The 12,835-nt window shown below is 44.0% G+C and overlaps 1 protein-coding gene across 1 annotated transcript in view; it reads left to right on the top strand.

Annotated features, from left to right (window-relative positions):
• Nucleotides 1-8,790: 8,790 nt before the first annotated feature.
• Nucleotides 8,791-12,835, top strand: part of ITGA2 (integrin subunit alpha 2) — a 101,341-nt gene continuing 97,296 nt past the window's right edge. Inside the window, exon 1 of the mRNA XM_047763013.1 lies at nt 8,791-8,982. Coding sequence (XP_047618969.1) covers nt 8,925-8,982 — 58 coding nt within the window. The 5' untranslated portion in view covers nt 8,791-8,924. The remainder of the gene's footprint in view (nt 8,983-12,835) is intronic.

Genomic DNA, 12,835 nt, shown 5'->3' with positions numbered 1-12,835 from the left:
CAATATTTGGCAATGAGATTTCAAGCTCATTGAGGGCAGGCAGTTGGCGTATTGGTTCTCACCGCAGTGCTGAACCCTTAACTCTGCACACAGTAGACACTAAATAAAGGAGTAAAGTGAAGCTTTTGCAAGATTCTCAACTTAATTCAAGTGAGGGATCGGGTTGGAAACTGTAGGAATTTTGAGAAAGAGAAAGTCTGGAAGGAAATTACGCAGGAAACTTAGAGGCAAATATAACAAAACCACGAATAGGACCAAAGTTTGTGAGGCAGGAATGGTAGCTGTTGCTTTCTCACATAACCCAGTAGCGGGTGTGGAGGCAGAATAGATTTAGATTAAGTGATTAAGACTGAGATGTCTGGCAAAACTTAAATTCAAAATCTTTTCAGGCTCTCCCATCTTCACGGATCTCATTCTTTTGATGTGTAAACAAAGCTCACCGGCCTGCCAGTCACTAAATCCTAATGGCAAAATTGGCTCTGTTTGACTTTTTTGATGTTAAACGTTTGAAATTCATTTCCATCTAAAAGGGCTGACTCCAATCCAAATGGTACAATCAAAATTACTTCAAATAAAAGAGGAGTTAGGGTCACTCTGAGGGTGCATTAAAAGTTAAATTGCCAAAGGGTTGAGAAAGGAGGGGTCTTGGCTTCAGAGAAGAATAAAAGCTACCTAAAGAATCAAAGATTGGCAGAGGACTCTAAGAAAAAAAAATATATCATTAGTGATCTCAAGAGTGGGTCAAACTAAAGAAAACTCTGCTGAGTTAAACTCAGAGAACTGGGTCTAGCTAGAATCAGGGCGTGGAAAGCTCAAGGTACCTTCTGGTTGAAGTTACAAGGCACTGGAAATGATGAGTAATTAAAGAGGACTTAGTCTACAGAGAGAATGGACCAGGTACACACAGGAAGGCAAAACCAAGAACTCAGACAATCACTGAAAGTTGTGATATGAACTGTGTTCTTGTTTTTCTAGTCTCCACTTTATGTCTCTGAGGCCAGGCTATAATTCACGTTTTGGGTTGGCTGAAACTTTCTCATATCTGTTCAGTTAATTATTCTTTAACTTAGACTAGTTAAGATTGATTTTTTTTCCCCCTTGAAAAATAAATGATGTCTAATTGAAACATCCTCCCAAAAGAGCAAATTAGCAGAGAGCCATAGAGCTGGTTCGACACATCATATGACACATTTCTTTAAAAAAAAAAATCTCAAGTGTCTATGAATAAAGTTTCCAGTTCATTGAGCTTTTCCATGTTGTAAGAGATAAACTTAACTTCTTCTTTTCTCCGGTTTATCTTTTTTTTTTTTTTCTTTTTTTAAAATGGCTGCACCCACGGTATATGGAAGTTCCTAGGCCAGGAAATGAATCAGAACCACAGATGTGGCCTATGCCTCAGGTGCAGCAATGCCAGATCCTTTAACCCATTGCTCTGTCAGGGATCAAACCCGTGCCTCCACAGCAACCAGAGCCACTAGAGTTGGATCCTTAACCCACGGTGCCACAGTGGGAACTCCCTCTGGTTTATCTTACTAAATTAAGATCTTAGTCATTAGTTGAGCAAATGTATTAGTGGAACAAAGCTTTATTGTGCCTCAGCTCTGTGCCAGGTCCTGTTTTAGGGACTGTGGTTAAAAGAATGTTCACTGTCCTCAAGGATTTCCCAATGGAGAAACATACATGCCTTCAAGGCAAGCTAGTGCAAGGCACAGAAACCTACTCAAACTAGATTAAAAGAAAATAAGAAAATATTAGGAGGATACAGGAGCATTTCATGGAACTAAATTTTGGAAGGGCAGCCAGATCTCACAAATGACTGAAAACAGAAAATAGAGATAATAACTAAAGGAATTTCTCTCTCCCCACCCCTCTCTCTCCCAGTGCATTCATGATTCAGTTTCTTGGTCCCTCATCCCTTCATCTCTCTTTTCTATGAATAGTGGCAGATTGGCTTCTTTGATCCTCATTAAAGAAAATCATTGCCCCAAGTGACCATGAATCCTAGTCCATGGAATCAGCAAAGTCTTTAGACTGTATACTCTGAATACAAATCCCTGGGAGACAGCGTGATGGATCCAGATTGGGTCAGCTGTGTACCCACATCACTAGGAGGCAGGGTGAGGTGACTCAGTGACGTCTGGAGGGGAGTCAGGGCAAACTCAGAATGACATAGAGGCAGAGCTGGCAGATTACTTAGCATGTCTGCCACACACGAAATCCAAGGACAATCAACCCTAGCCGTGCTAGCCAAGAAGTATGAATAAAATGGACAGGTGTATTGATACGTCCAGAGAGCTGGGAAACATACAAGTATCTTACTTTTGCTTGTTTTTACCTTGAAATGTCTCTTTTACTTTTGGACCCTGTGCAACTTAACCAGTGCCTGAACGCCTGTGGGTGAGTTAAAATTAATGGATTCTGGGTATCACTTGGTCTTGTCAGGGAGTTACTGGGTGACATTTGAGAAGTTACTTGTTATTCATTTCAAAATTTTCAAGACTTACATAGAATTTCATATTCATCACTCATTTCAGATCTACTGTTAGGAAGTTCATTTCAATTTAGTAACTGTTTTTAGGAACTTATTTGCCAGATACAGGACTAGATTCTTGTGATTAAAAACACACAAGATTTGAGGTCCCATATTTAAGTGAGAAGGTAGAGTATACATATATTCAAATCATACTGTAATGCATACAAAAGAATTTGTTTTTTTTGTTTTTTTACTTTCTTTTTTTTTTTTTTTTGCTTTTTAGGGCCACACCTGTGGCATATGGAAGTTCTCAGGCTAGGGGTCGATTCAGAGCTACAGTTGCCGGCCTATGTCACAGCCACAGCAGTGTGTGATCCAAGCCTGTCTGTGGCCTACACCACAGCTCATGGCAACACCTGATTGCTGACCCACTGAGCAAGGCCGCGGATCAAACCCAAATCCTCATGTATACTGGTCAGATTCATCTCTGCTGCTCCACCACAGGAACTGCGAAAAAAATTTTTTTAAACTAGGTGAGTCAGGAGCCAAGAAAAACTAATTCATTCTGAATAAAAGGGACAGGTACTATAAAATTGGATTGGAGCCTTGAAGTAGAATTTTAAGAAATGGAGAAAAGGGAGAAAGCTATTCTAGGCAAAAAAAAATAGCTAAGGATTTAGCAAAGAAGAATGGAAGAAGTTGGCCAGTGAATGGGTAGTTTGCCCAGAGTGATATATGCTGGATGGAGGAATGGGGAGAGAGACTGCAGAGGCAGGTTGGGGTTCAGGTGGGAGCTTAAACACTAAGGTACTTGAACTTTTTCTTGTAGATTTCCAAAGATTTTCAGCAGCCCAATCCAAAGTTTTAGAAAGAGAACTGTGATGATGGTAGAGAAAGCACAGAGAAATTATTTAGGAGACTGTCTCACGGTAAAAGATCAAAAAGACTTTAAAGAGAGTAGCAGTGAAACAGAAAGTAGGAGATGACACAGATAATCACGTGGAGGGTAAAGACAGAACTGATATGGTGCCTTGGCCTGGAGGTCTGGTGGTAGCCTGAGGACAAAAAGCAGAGGTTTTTTGGTTTAAGTAAATGTATACTGGAAATGAGATAAGCAGAGAAGATCCTGATATGAAGATAAAAAGATCTGAAGGGAATATGGGGGGGGGGGGGTGGAATTCCCTCCAAACTCCTGCCTAGAACTGAAGGAAGGAAAGGAGTTCTTAGCAGTTCCCAGAATGGGGTCCCTGGGTGTCTCAGGATCCTGTTGAGTGAACAGAAGGTCAAAACTATTTTCATGATAATCCTGAGACATTAGTTGCATTTTTCACTGTTTTCACATTTGCCCTGATGGTGCAATGTAATGGTGCCCTGATCTCGTATCGTAGGAACAATGATCAGTAAGAGTAATCATTGCATTCTTCAGCACTGAGCACTCTCCAAGAGAGAAAGAGGGCAGAGAGGTATACGGAATGGTTGGCCAATGAGGACCTGCTGTATAGCACAGAGACCTCTACCCAATAATCTGTGATAATCTACTTGGGAAAAGAATCTGAAAGAGAATGGATGTGTGTACATGTATAACTGAATCACTTTGTTGTACAGCAGAGATTATCACAACCTTGTAAATCAACTGTACTTCAATAAAACTTAAAAAAATGAAAAAATAGGAAGGCAGAGGGGGAGAGGGAGAGAGAGTATGGATGGCAGGGAGGGAGAAAGAGGAAGACAGAGAAGGGGAGGGGAGGGGAGGAGGGAGGGAGAGAAGACGGAAGGATGGCTAATTTTACTTGAGAATGTCTTTGACTGGAGATCCCACTGTGGTAGAGTCAGTGAAGGATCCACTATTGCCCCAGCTGCAGTGTAGGTCACAGCTGTGGCTTGGATTCAATCCCTGGCTGGGAACTTCCACATGATGCGGGTGCAGCCAAAAAGGAACAAATAGAGAGAGAGAGAGAATGTCATTGATGAAGCCATAAAAATGTATTACTTTTATTAAATCTTGACCCTACATACATGTCTTATGAATATTTTATGTGAGCAAATCCAGGAAGTACCCATAAAGCACTTCTTCTGCACACTGAAGTCAGATGGTTGTCTCAGGGATGAACTAGCCACTTCATGGAACACCAGTTTTACTTGAACAGTTGATGGACAAACTATGATTATTCGGACTTGGGTATTTCACAGACATTTCTCAAAAATGAACAAAGTGGGCCTTTCATTTTGAGTAAAACAGCTGATAGTATGTTTTGCCAATAATAAAATTCCATCTTTCCAATGAAAATTAGAATTTTGGAAAATATGCATTTGCCAGCATGAGTTTGACACCGTCCCAACCCAATAGGAAAAGACTTTTCTGATGAGATAGGTGGCAATATGATTTTTTTGATATCAAGTAATGAAATGCACCAGGAATTGGAAAAGCTGAATCACTCGGTGAACCAGAATTTTCCAAGTGAACAATGCATGATGGGACAAAACCTTGCATGAGATCTTTTCAAAGTGCTTAATGGACCAATGAGGTTTAATGCACCAGGTGCTAGAGAAGGTCACCTAGAGGACATAACTGTGAGCTGGACACAGAAAACTCCCCCACCTTGGAATGTATGTTCTGCCCACAATAGGAGCCACTCCAGGCCTTGAGAGAGTAATGTGTTACCAAGACCACCTGAACTGTACATGTGACTGAACATCTTAAGGCCTTTATATAAACTCTTCCTCTTACAGCAGCAGAGAGAGCCACTCATCTTTGAGACCAACCTCATAGTCAAGTTCCCTTGCCTATGAAAGCTGCCACCTACCAATCTGGAGTGGCCTGCCTCTTTCTTCAGTCCCTCCTTGCCCTCTGTGTAATGACTGCATGCATGCCCAGCTGAAGGGTTTGGTGGTCCTATCTAGCCTTAACCAACTCTGCTCCAACTATATGCAGCAGACTCCACATGGAGTTCTGAATTTAGCAGAAGTGTTCTTTATACAAGAAAGTCTTCCAGGATACTCCTAGTCTGGACTCTGCTCTCTTTGTGAGCCTCAGCTACCTTTTGCACGCATCTATTGGAAGTTATTCTATGGCTGTTGGTTTAGTTGCCTATCTCCTCCACTAGATTGTACTCTCTCTGTGAAGAGCCAGTTTTGACTTTCACCAGGGCACTCCCCAGGTTGCAAATCAGCACTAGGGTAGGAAAAGTTCATTGATGTGATTTCAGGTTTCACACTGTAAACTCTTACCAAATCAGGTTCTTCTTGCTTGACCCACAGCAAGTCAAAAGGCTGAGGCACCGAGGTTTTATTGGCAAGAGAGGATTTATTGGCAAGACAGCCAAGTGAGGAGATGGGAGAACAGAGCTCAACAGCTTTGGGAGTATTTATGGGGTAATGAATAAAGAAGCAGGGTGGTCTGAGGCATGGGGAATATGGGGAAAGGTGATTGGAAAAGCATTCAATGATCTTTGTTCTGTGCAGGTGTAACTAAGTTAGAGGCCTCCGCACTTTGGAAAGGTTGCCAAGGACATGCAGGCACGCCCAAATGGAGAGTTGGTGGTCCTATCCAGTCTCAACCTGCTCAGCTAGAACTAGATGCAGCTGACTCTAAGTTTCCAGAAAACAACTCAGGCAAATATCTTATTGTTTAGGCTACATGCAGCTTAGAGAACATGCAAATCTTATAATGACTTTGATGAATGAAGGCAGGTAAAATGGATTTAACCCACAGTTTCACAATTAGTTTTAAAACAAAACAAAACAAAACAAAAAAAACCAGAAACACTTGCATTGTTATTTTAAAATGAATTCACACAGAAATGTTGGAAAATGTATTGGTTTCAATTTCTTCCATGATAAACTTTGGTAGAAATAATCCACATAAACAAACATTTTTTGGGATCCTCAATAATGTTTTCCAGCTCTACTGAGGGGTAATTAAGGGTTAAAATATGGATCTATTTAAAACAAATTAAGTTTTGATGCACATGTACATTGAGAAATGACAGCCACAACCAAGCTGCTTAACATATTCCTTCACAGTTACTTTGTGGTTTTGTGTGTTGTGCTAAGAACACTTAAGATCTACTCTCAGCAAATTTCAAATATACAAGAGTGTTATTAACATAGTCACCATGCTGTACATTAGACTTCCAGAACTTATAACTGAAAATTTGTACCTTTTAACCAACGTCTCCCCATAGCCCCCTCCACCACCACTCCTCCTCCCCGTCAGCCCCTAGTAACCATCATTCTACACTCTATGCAAAAATTTGACATTTTTAGATTTCGCATTTAAGTGAACTCATACAGTACTTATCTTTATCTGGCTTATTACACTTAGCACAATATCCTAGTTTCATCCATGTCACTGCAAATGGCAGAATTTCCTTCTTTATGGCTGAATAATATTCCATCACATATATATCACGTTTTAAAATCCACTCATCAGAGGGATCCTGAGGTAGAGGAGTTTGAGAAGCCCTCCCTTAATCTTTTTTATCTCCTGGTCAGAATGTAGTGTCCGGTAAAATTACACCTAGGCAAGGCAGTTCCTATGAAGATTAAGGCAGGAGTTCTCAAACTGTTTTGTGTCAGGAGCACATTACACTCTTAAAAAAAATAATGTGGGGCAGGAGTTGGTTCTTTGTTTCTTGAAATTTGAAATTGTTGCCTGCTCTGGAAAAATATATAGCTCCTGATTTATTCTGTACCTCATGCCAGCACGTTAATTTGTCTAGTTCTGAGCACAAAGCAAAGAAGGGTACATTTTCCTCTCCAGCACCCTGAGACAAAGCACAGATTCCTGTCTCATATGAAGGGAACTCTCCCGCCTCCCAAACAAGGGTCTGTTCCAAACACTTACTCACATTTCAGTGAGTCAGAATGAAACAGACAGATATTCATCTCCATGAAACCTGGCTGACTTCCTGAAAGAAGTCTGTGAGGAGAGTTAAGATTGGGTGTCAGGGTTAGTGGAGCCCCCACCTAGGAGCTCTCAGGTGCTATGTGGTGTCTTAGTAAGCAGGTGAGTACCATATACCAGGCAGAAAAAAAATGCCTTCAAGTGTCAGGATTAGTAACTAGAGTTAGTAAGTGAAAGATAAGAAAGCAGGAAAGAACCAGGGGTGATACATTGGGTATTGAATGTATTGAATGTAGAGTCATGATTACAAGCAGTAGCACCTGGTGAATACCAATTTAATGCTTGAACAACTGGAGACTCCAGCCCTAGCTATGGTAAAGGGGAGTATTTGATTTTTACCAAGTCCTCCCAGTCTTGAACCACTTTGCCTCTTAGTGGCAGAATCCCAAGCATCCCAACTTCATAGTACCTGCCCCATAAAGATTTTGAATGGTGATAATAAAAATAATTAGACTAGTAACTCCTTAAGCTTAATTTATTAATCCATTTTATTATTCACCAAAGTAGTCAGTGTAAGGAGTCTGGTCTCAACAGTGTGCCAGGCATCTGTTGGTGAACTTTCAGAGGAATAATCAGATTTGGAGAAAAATGAATATCCTATTTCTTAGGTTGGGAAGTAAAAATCTCAGAAGTGGTTATAGAGTGTTTTCTTTCCAGATCTGAGCCTGAAATAATGGAAGAAAATGCTCACGGTGTAATACAAAGAGGAAGAGTCACGAGTTCATGTGGGAGCCCTCACTCTTCTCGGTGTCTTGAAGTAAATCACTTAAAGTAGGTAATCAAATCATCTCCTTATTGTGAGGAGAGGACGGAATGAGGATTTATAACACACACTCACAGCGCTCTCACAGCAGCTCTTGCTTAAATATCACTTCGGGATAATCATAACTTGTGGGCAGATCTTCTTTCCTGTTAGAAACTAACTCTACCTGGTCATTCCGCGTTTATTTTTGTCGATTTCTCCACCCACTTAGGAAAGGCAGAGAAAGCACACACGGCGCAGCCCCTGAAAACTGTGGCTGTGGCTGCGGCTCGCGGCTCCCTTGCCCCCCTCCCTCGGCCGTCCCACCCCTGCCAGGAGCCGGGAACGGGAAGGGCTGCAAAAGCGCCAGGGTCACCCGGGGGCCAGGGGTCTCCCGCCGGCGTGCGTCAGTCTGTCAAGGGGCGGGGCCGTGACAGGCTGGCTCTCGCCGGTCCGAGGTGCCCACAGGAAAGGCCCCCAGGCCCGCGGTCCCCCTCCCCACAGCTTCTGGGATCCGGGGACTGGGATGGTGTGTGGCGGGTGGAGGTGAGGTTTCCGGGAGCGTGGAGGAGCCCAGGTGCAGCTCGCTGGGCGGCGGGGCGGGGCCGGGGCAGGTTCGCCTTTGTCAAAGGGGAGGAGCGGGCGGGGGCGGGCCTTGGCGCCCCAGGAGCTGCCGGGCAACTTTTCCCTGCTCACAGCCGGGAGCGGGAGAGAAGCCCTCGGGACGAATTCTGGGGAGTCTTTGGGGTTCTTGGGTCCCGGAGCAAACCCAGAGCAGCTCCAGTGCCCAGGGCGGGCTCGGGATGCGGCCAAGAATGACGAGCGGCGCGCGGCTGCGGCTGTTGCTAATGCTCACTCAAGGTAAGCGACAAGTTTGCTCTGCCTGAGTTGCGGGAGGGACCTGTGAGGGTCCAGGAAGCAGGAGCCAGGAGTTCTGCGAAACCTGGGCTCAAGAGGCGTGTGAGTCCGCTCTGATTCCACGTGGACCCAGGCTCCTAGCCATCTGGAGCGGGATGAAGACTCCCCATTGCAGATCTCTCCCTCCCGGTGCCACCATAAGGCATGTCTCACCCTGTCTCTAAAGCACCCTTCAAAGTTGACTTGATGCGCGCTTCGCTCTTAGGCACACTCGCACGCGCACACATGCATAGGGGGAGTGGAGATTAGTGGAGCGCCTGGAGATTCAGAGTCCTGCAGCCTGGGTCAGACAGGTGCCTCGCCAAGACCCGGAGCCCTCGGTTCTGCGCGTCTTGAGGGAAACTGGTCCTGGGCCGTACCAGATGCCTTAGTGTCTTTGCAAGAGCCTAGGAGCCCAAAATGCTCATTTTTCAACCCCAGGGGATGAATAATGCCCGCATTTCTTTAGGACGCAGCATCGATGTTTCTTCCCATAGTGCCTCTTAAATACTTGGCAAAGGACAATTCTTCCTTCCCTTCAACCTTCCTCTTATTGTTTTAACATCGTCTGTTTAACGAAGGTAAATTTAGGCCAGGAAAAGTTCCTCCTACTTTCTGGATCTTAGGCGCGGCAACAGGAGAATTACCCGCAGCTGTATCTCCAACTGCGGGGCGAAGAAAGCGGGGCCCACCCATTGCCTGACTGCTTTTGCTCTAAGTGGGGAAACGAGCTTGGGGGTGCCCAGCTGTGGCGCGACCATCAGCAGTACTTTCTCCAGAACTTATCTAGCGCCTCTGGTGTACTTCAAGAACTTTGTTTAAGGGGTGGAGTGGGGAAGTCACAGTTGTATTTCCTAGTTTAAATAGATATCAAAACAAACAAAAATGGTCTCTGATTTTTCAGGCATTTTCACAAAGAGGATAAATGTTTCCTAAACTGCCCTCCTTTGAGGCATTTAGCCAGTTGCTATTATCATGAAAGACATCTAATGCAGAAGACCGGGTAGCGTTTTCTCCAGGTGAGAGAAAGAAACTGCACGACTGGCCCCACCCCCAGCAGAGAGTAGGCATCATTAGTTTTTTTTGCCTAACCCTGTGTTTGGTATTTCACAAATCTCTCCTGGGACCCCAAGAGGTGTTTTTTTTTTGTTTTTGTTTTTGTTTTTTTTTCCGGGGGGTGGGGTGGGGCACATCAACCCTAACCTCGGGGTTTCAGAGAAAGGTTCACATTAAGTATCCGTCCCTGGACTCCACCACCTTTTCAAGAGCTAATGGACATTTTAACCCAAACTTTTCATATCCCCTTAATTACCCATTATTAACAGAAGCTATGGAAACATAACATCATTTTCTTTGAAGTGTTGAGGCTTGTGTTTTAAAAGGCAGTGAGAAATACTTCAATGGAATGTACTGCCGCAAGGCATGAAGTCAGGTACAGAGATATTTACCCTGGTTGGTTAATAAGCCAGCAGAGGTGATTTAAAATGACATCTGTATAACTAGTTTGTTTATTCCTTCCTCCTGCTCTGGTTATTTGCATACCCAAGGAACAGGTTTTCTCTTAATTCAGGATGATGGTAGTAAAGCTTTGCCATTTGTGATCTCAACCAGAGTTCCCAGGGACACAGCATCATTTTTGATACCAATAACATCTAAGAGGAAAATGAATAATTGAAAGCTCCAGGTTCATGATAGCTGCAGTTTAATGGCATGATCCTATCTGTATAAAATTTTTGAGTACTCACCATTACTATACATAACATATAGTTGTTTATAAATTATATCTATGTATGATTGTATAAATACCAAAAATTAAAATATGAAAGACTCATTATGTGCGTATGTTTAAACATCTTGCGTAGGCTCCAGCATGTAAGTCAACCACTGTAGAAACCCTCAAACCTCATTTTAATGCTTAGGTTCAAATTCGCTTTCCATAAACCTTCTCTCAGGTATTTAAGAAAAAGTAATGCTCCTAGTTTAGCTTTCATTGAGTGATGATCCTTGGTTTGAGTGCTGCAATCATTGAAATGGTAATGGGCAGGTCGAGGGTGGGAAAGAAAGCCTGTAAGAGGCCTGGATAATCCATAAACTAGATAATAGATCCACAGAGGAAGGGGAAATGTAATTTTTAAATGCATGATGTAACTTAGAGTCTCCCGTATGTTGTTCGGCCAAGGGTAATCCTTCTGCTGGACTCCAGGCCTCATCTCCTCCTATCTCTGGTACCCTGCCCCAGAGCCACCCTCCTCTTTAATGAATACTTTCAAATCCCTAATTTCCCCTCAGGCTGTAAATATTCGAATTTCCTTCTTACTTAAGCAAATCCTCCTTTTATATGTAATTTGGCAGCTTTTTCCTCCTGAAACACCCTCCACCTCTGGCTCCTGTTCTCGCTGTTTTTCTTCTATTTTCCTGGCTGTTCTTCCTTAGTCTTCACAGGCTTGACTGTTTGGCTCAGCAAGGTGTTTGCAGAATTCCCTGCTGGCTCCTCCTCTTCATTCTACCAGTTCTCTCTGGGTCAGCTGCCCGCTCAAGTCAGCATCTCCAGGCAGACTCCTCTCCTGAGTTCCGGATATGTGTTTCCATCTGCTACCAAGTGTCTCTACCTAGATGCTCTGTATCCACATCCAACTTACCATGTCTCCAGGTCATGTGAACACCTGCTCTCAGAAATTTTCTCTGACATTGTCTGTTATTGTTTAATGGCAGCATTATCCTGCAAACACAAAAACTAGGGATTCCCCCTTGTTTGTAGCCATGCAGCCCATTCCGGGTTCTGTCCTCCCCAATTTGGGTGCTTTCTGCTACTACCCAGTTCAGGCCCTCCCTTTTTTGTGTGTGTTTGGGCTCCCACCATTTCCCCCCCCTCCCCCCGCTTTTTAGGGCCGCACCAGTGGCATGTGGAGGTTCCCAGGCTAGGGGCCAAATCACCACAGCCACAGCAACGTCAGATCTGAGCTGCGTCTGCAACCTACACCACAGCTCACAGCCAGCACCAGATCCCTAATCCACTAAGGGAGGCCAGGGCTCGAAACCGCCGCCTCATGGTTCCTAGTCGGATTGGTTTTTGCTGCGCCAGGATGGGAACTCCTCGACTCCCATCATTTTTAAACTGGTTTTCCTGTGTTTGGCTCTTAGCCTTCCGTTCTCCTCTTTGACACCAATGTTAGCTTTCTAAGTACTTAACTATATCCAGTCACCCCCTTGCCTCAAACGTTTGGTGGCTCCCCATCCCACATAGTGCAAAGTTCAAATTTCGCTGCATGTCGTAAAAAATCCTTCACCATCTGGTGGCAGCCCATCTGTTTAGCTTCTTCTCTACCACACTCCCCCTGCACACACACACAGACAGGCTCACATACTGCACGTAGGCACACCCACGATACACACGCTCCAAAGCCATGTCCATGCAACTGTGCACACCCTTCTATGCTCTGGCTGCACCAGACCATGCCATGTTTAGTGTCAGAATACTTTGAAGACTATATTCTTTGCCTTCACTGCCTTCATGCTTTCCCCCTGTGTCTCTTATCCCTTTGCAACTCACTTCTAGGTTAAAAGAGACAACCCCAAATAAAATTATAAAGTGGGGAGGTTTTTATAACAAAAAAAGAAGTTTGATATAACCTCTCATTTCTTGCACCCACCCTCAATGACCTCGTTCCTCTCAACCTTGGCCCCTCAACAGCCTTCAACCACCATCTGATAAAGTAATCCCCACCCACCCCCCACCCCCGGCCAGCTATCCTACTACAGCTGCCAGACCAACACTAAGCTTTGCTCTCCTAAATACTGGTTCATGAGCCACTGTTTT

Source organism: Phacochoerus africanus, chromosome 1 (assembly GCF_016906955.1).
Source record: "Phacochoerus africanus isolate WHEZ1 chromosome 1, ROS_Pafr_v1, whole genome shotgun sequence".
Taxonomy (NCBI): Eukaryota; Metazoa; Chordata; class Mammalia; order Artiodactyla; family Suidae; genus Phacochoerus; species Phacochoerus africanus.
Note: the sequence above shows the minus strand (reverse complement) of the source record. Positions and strands in the feature narration are given on the sequence as shown.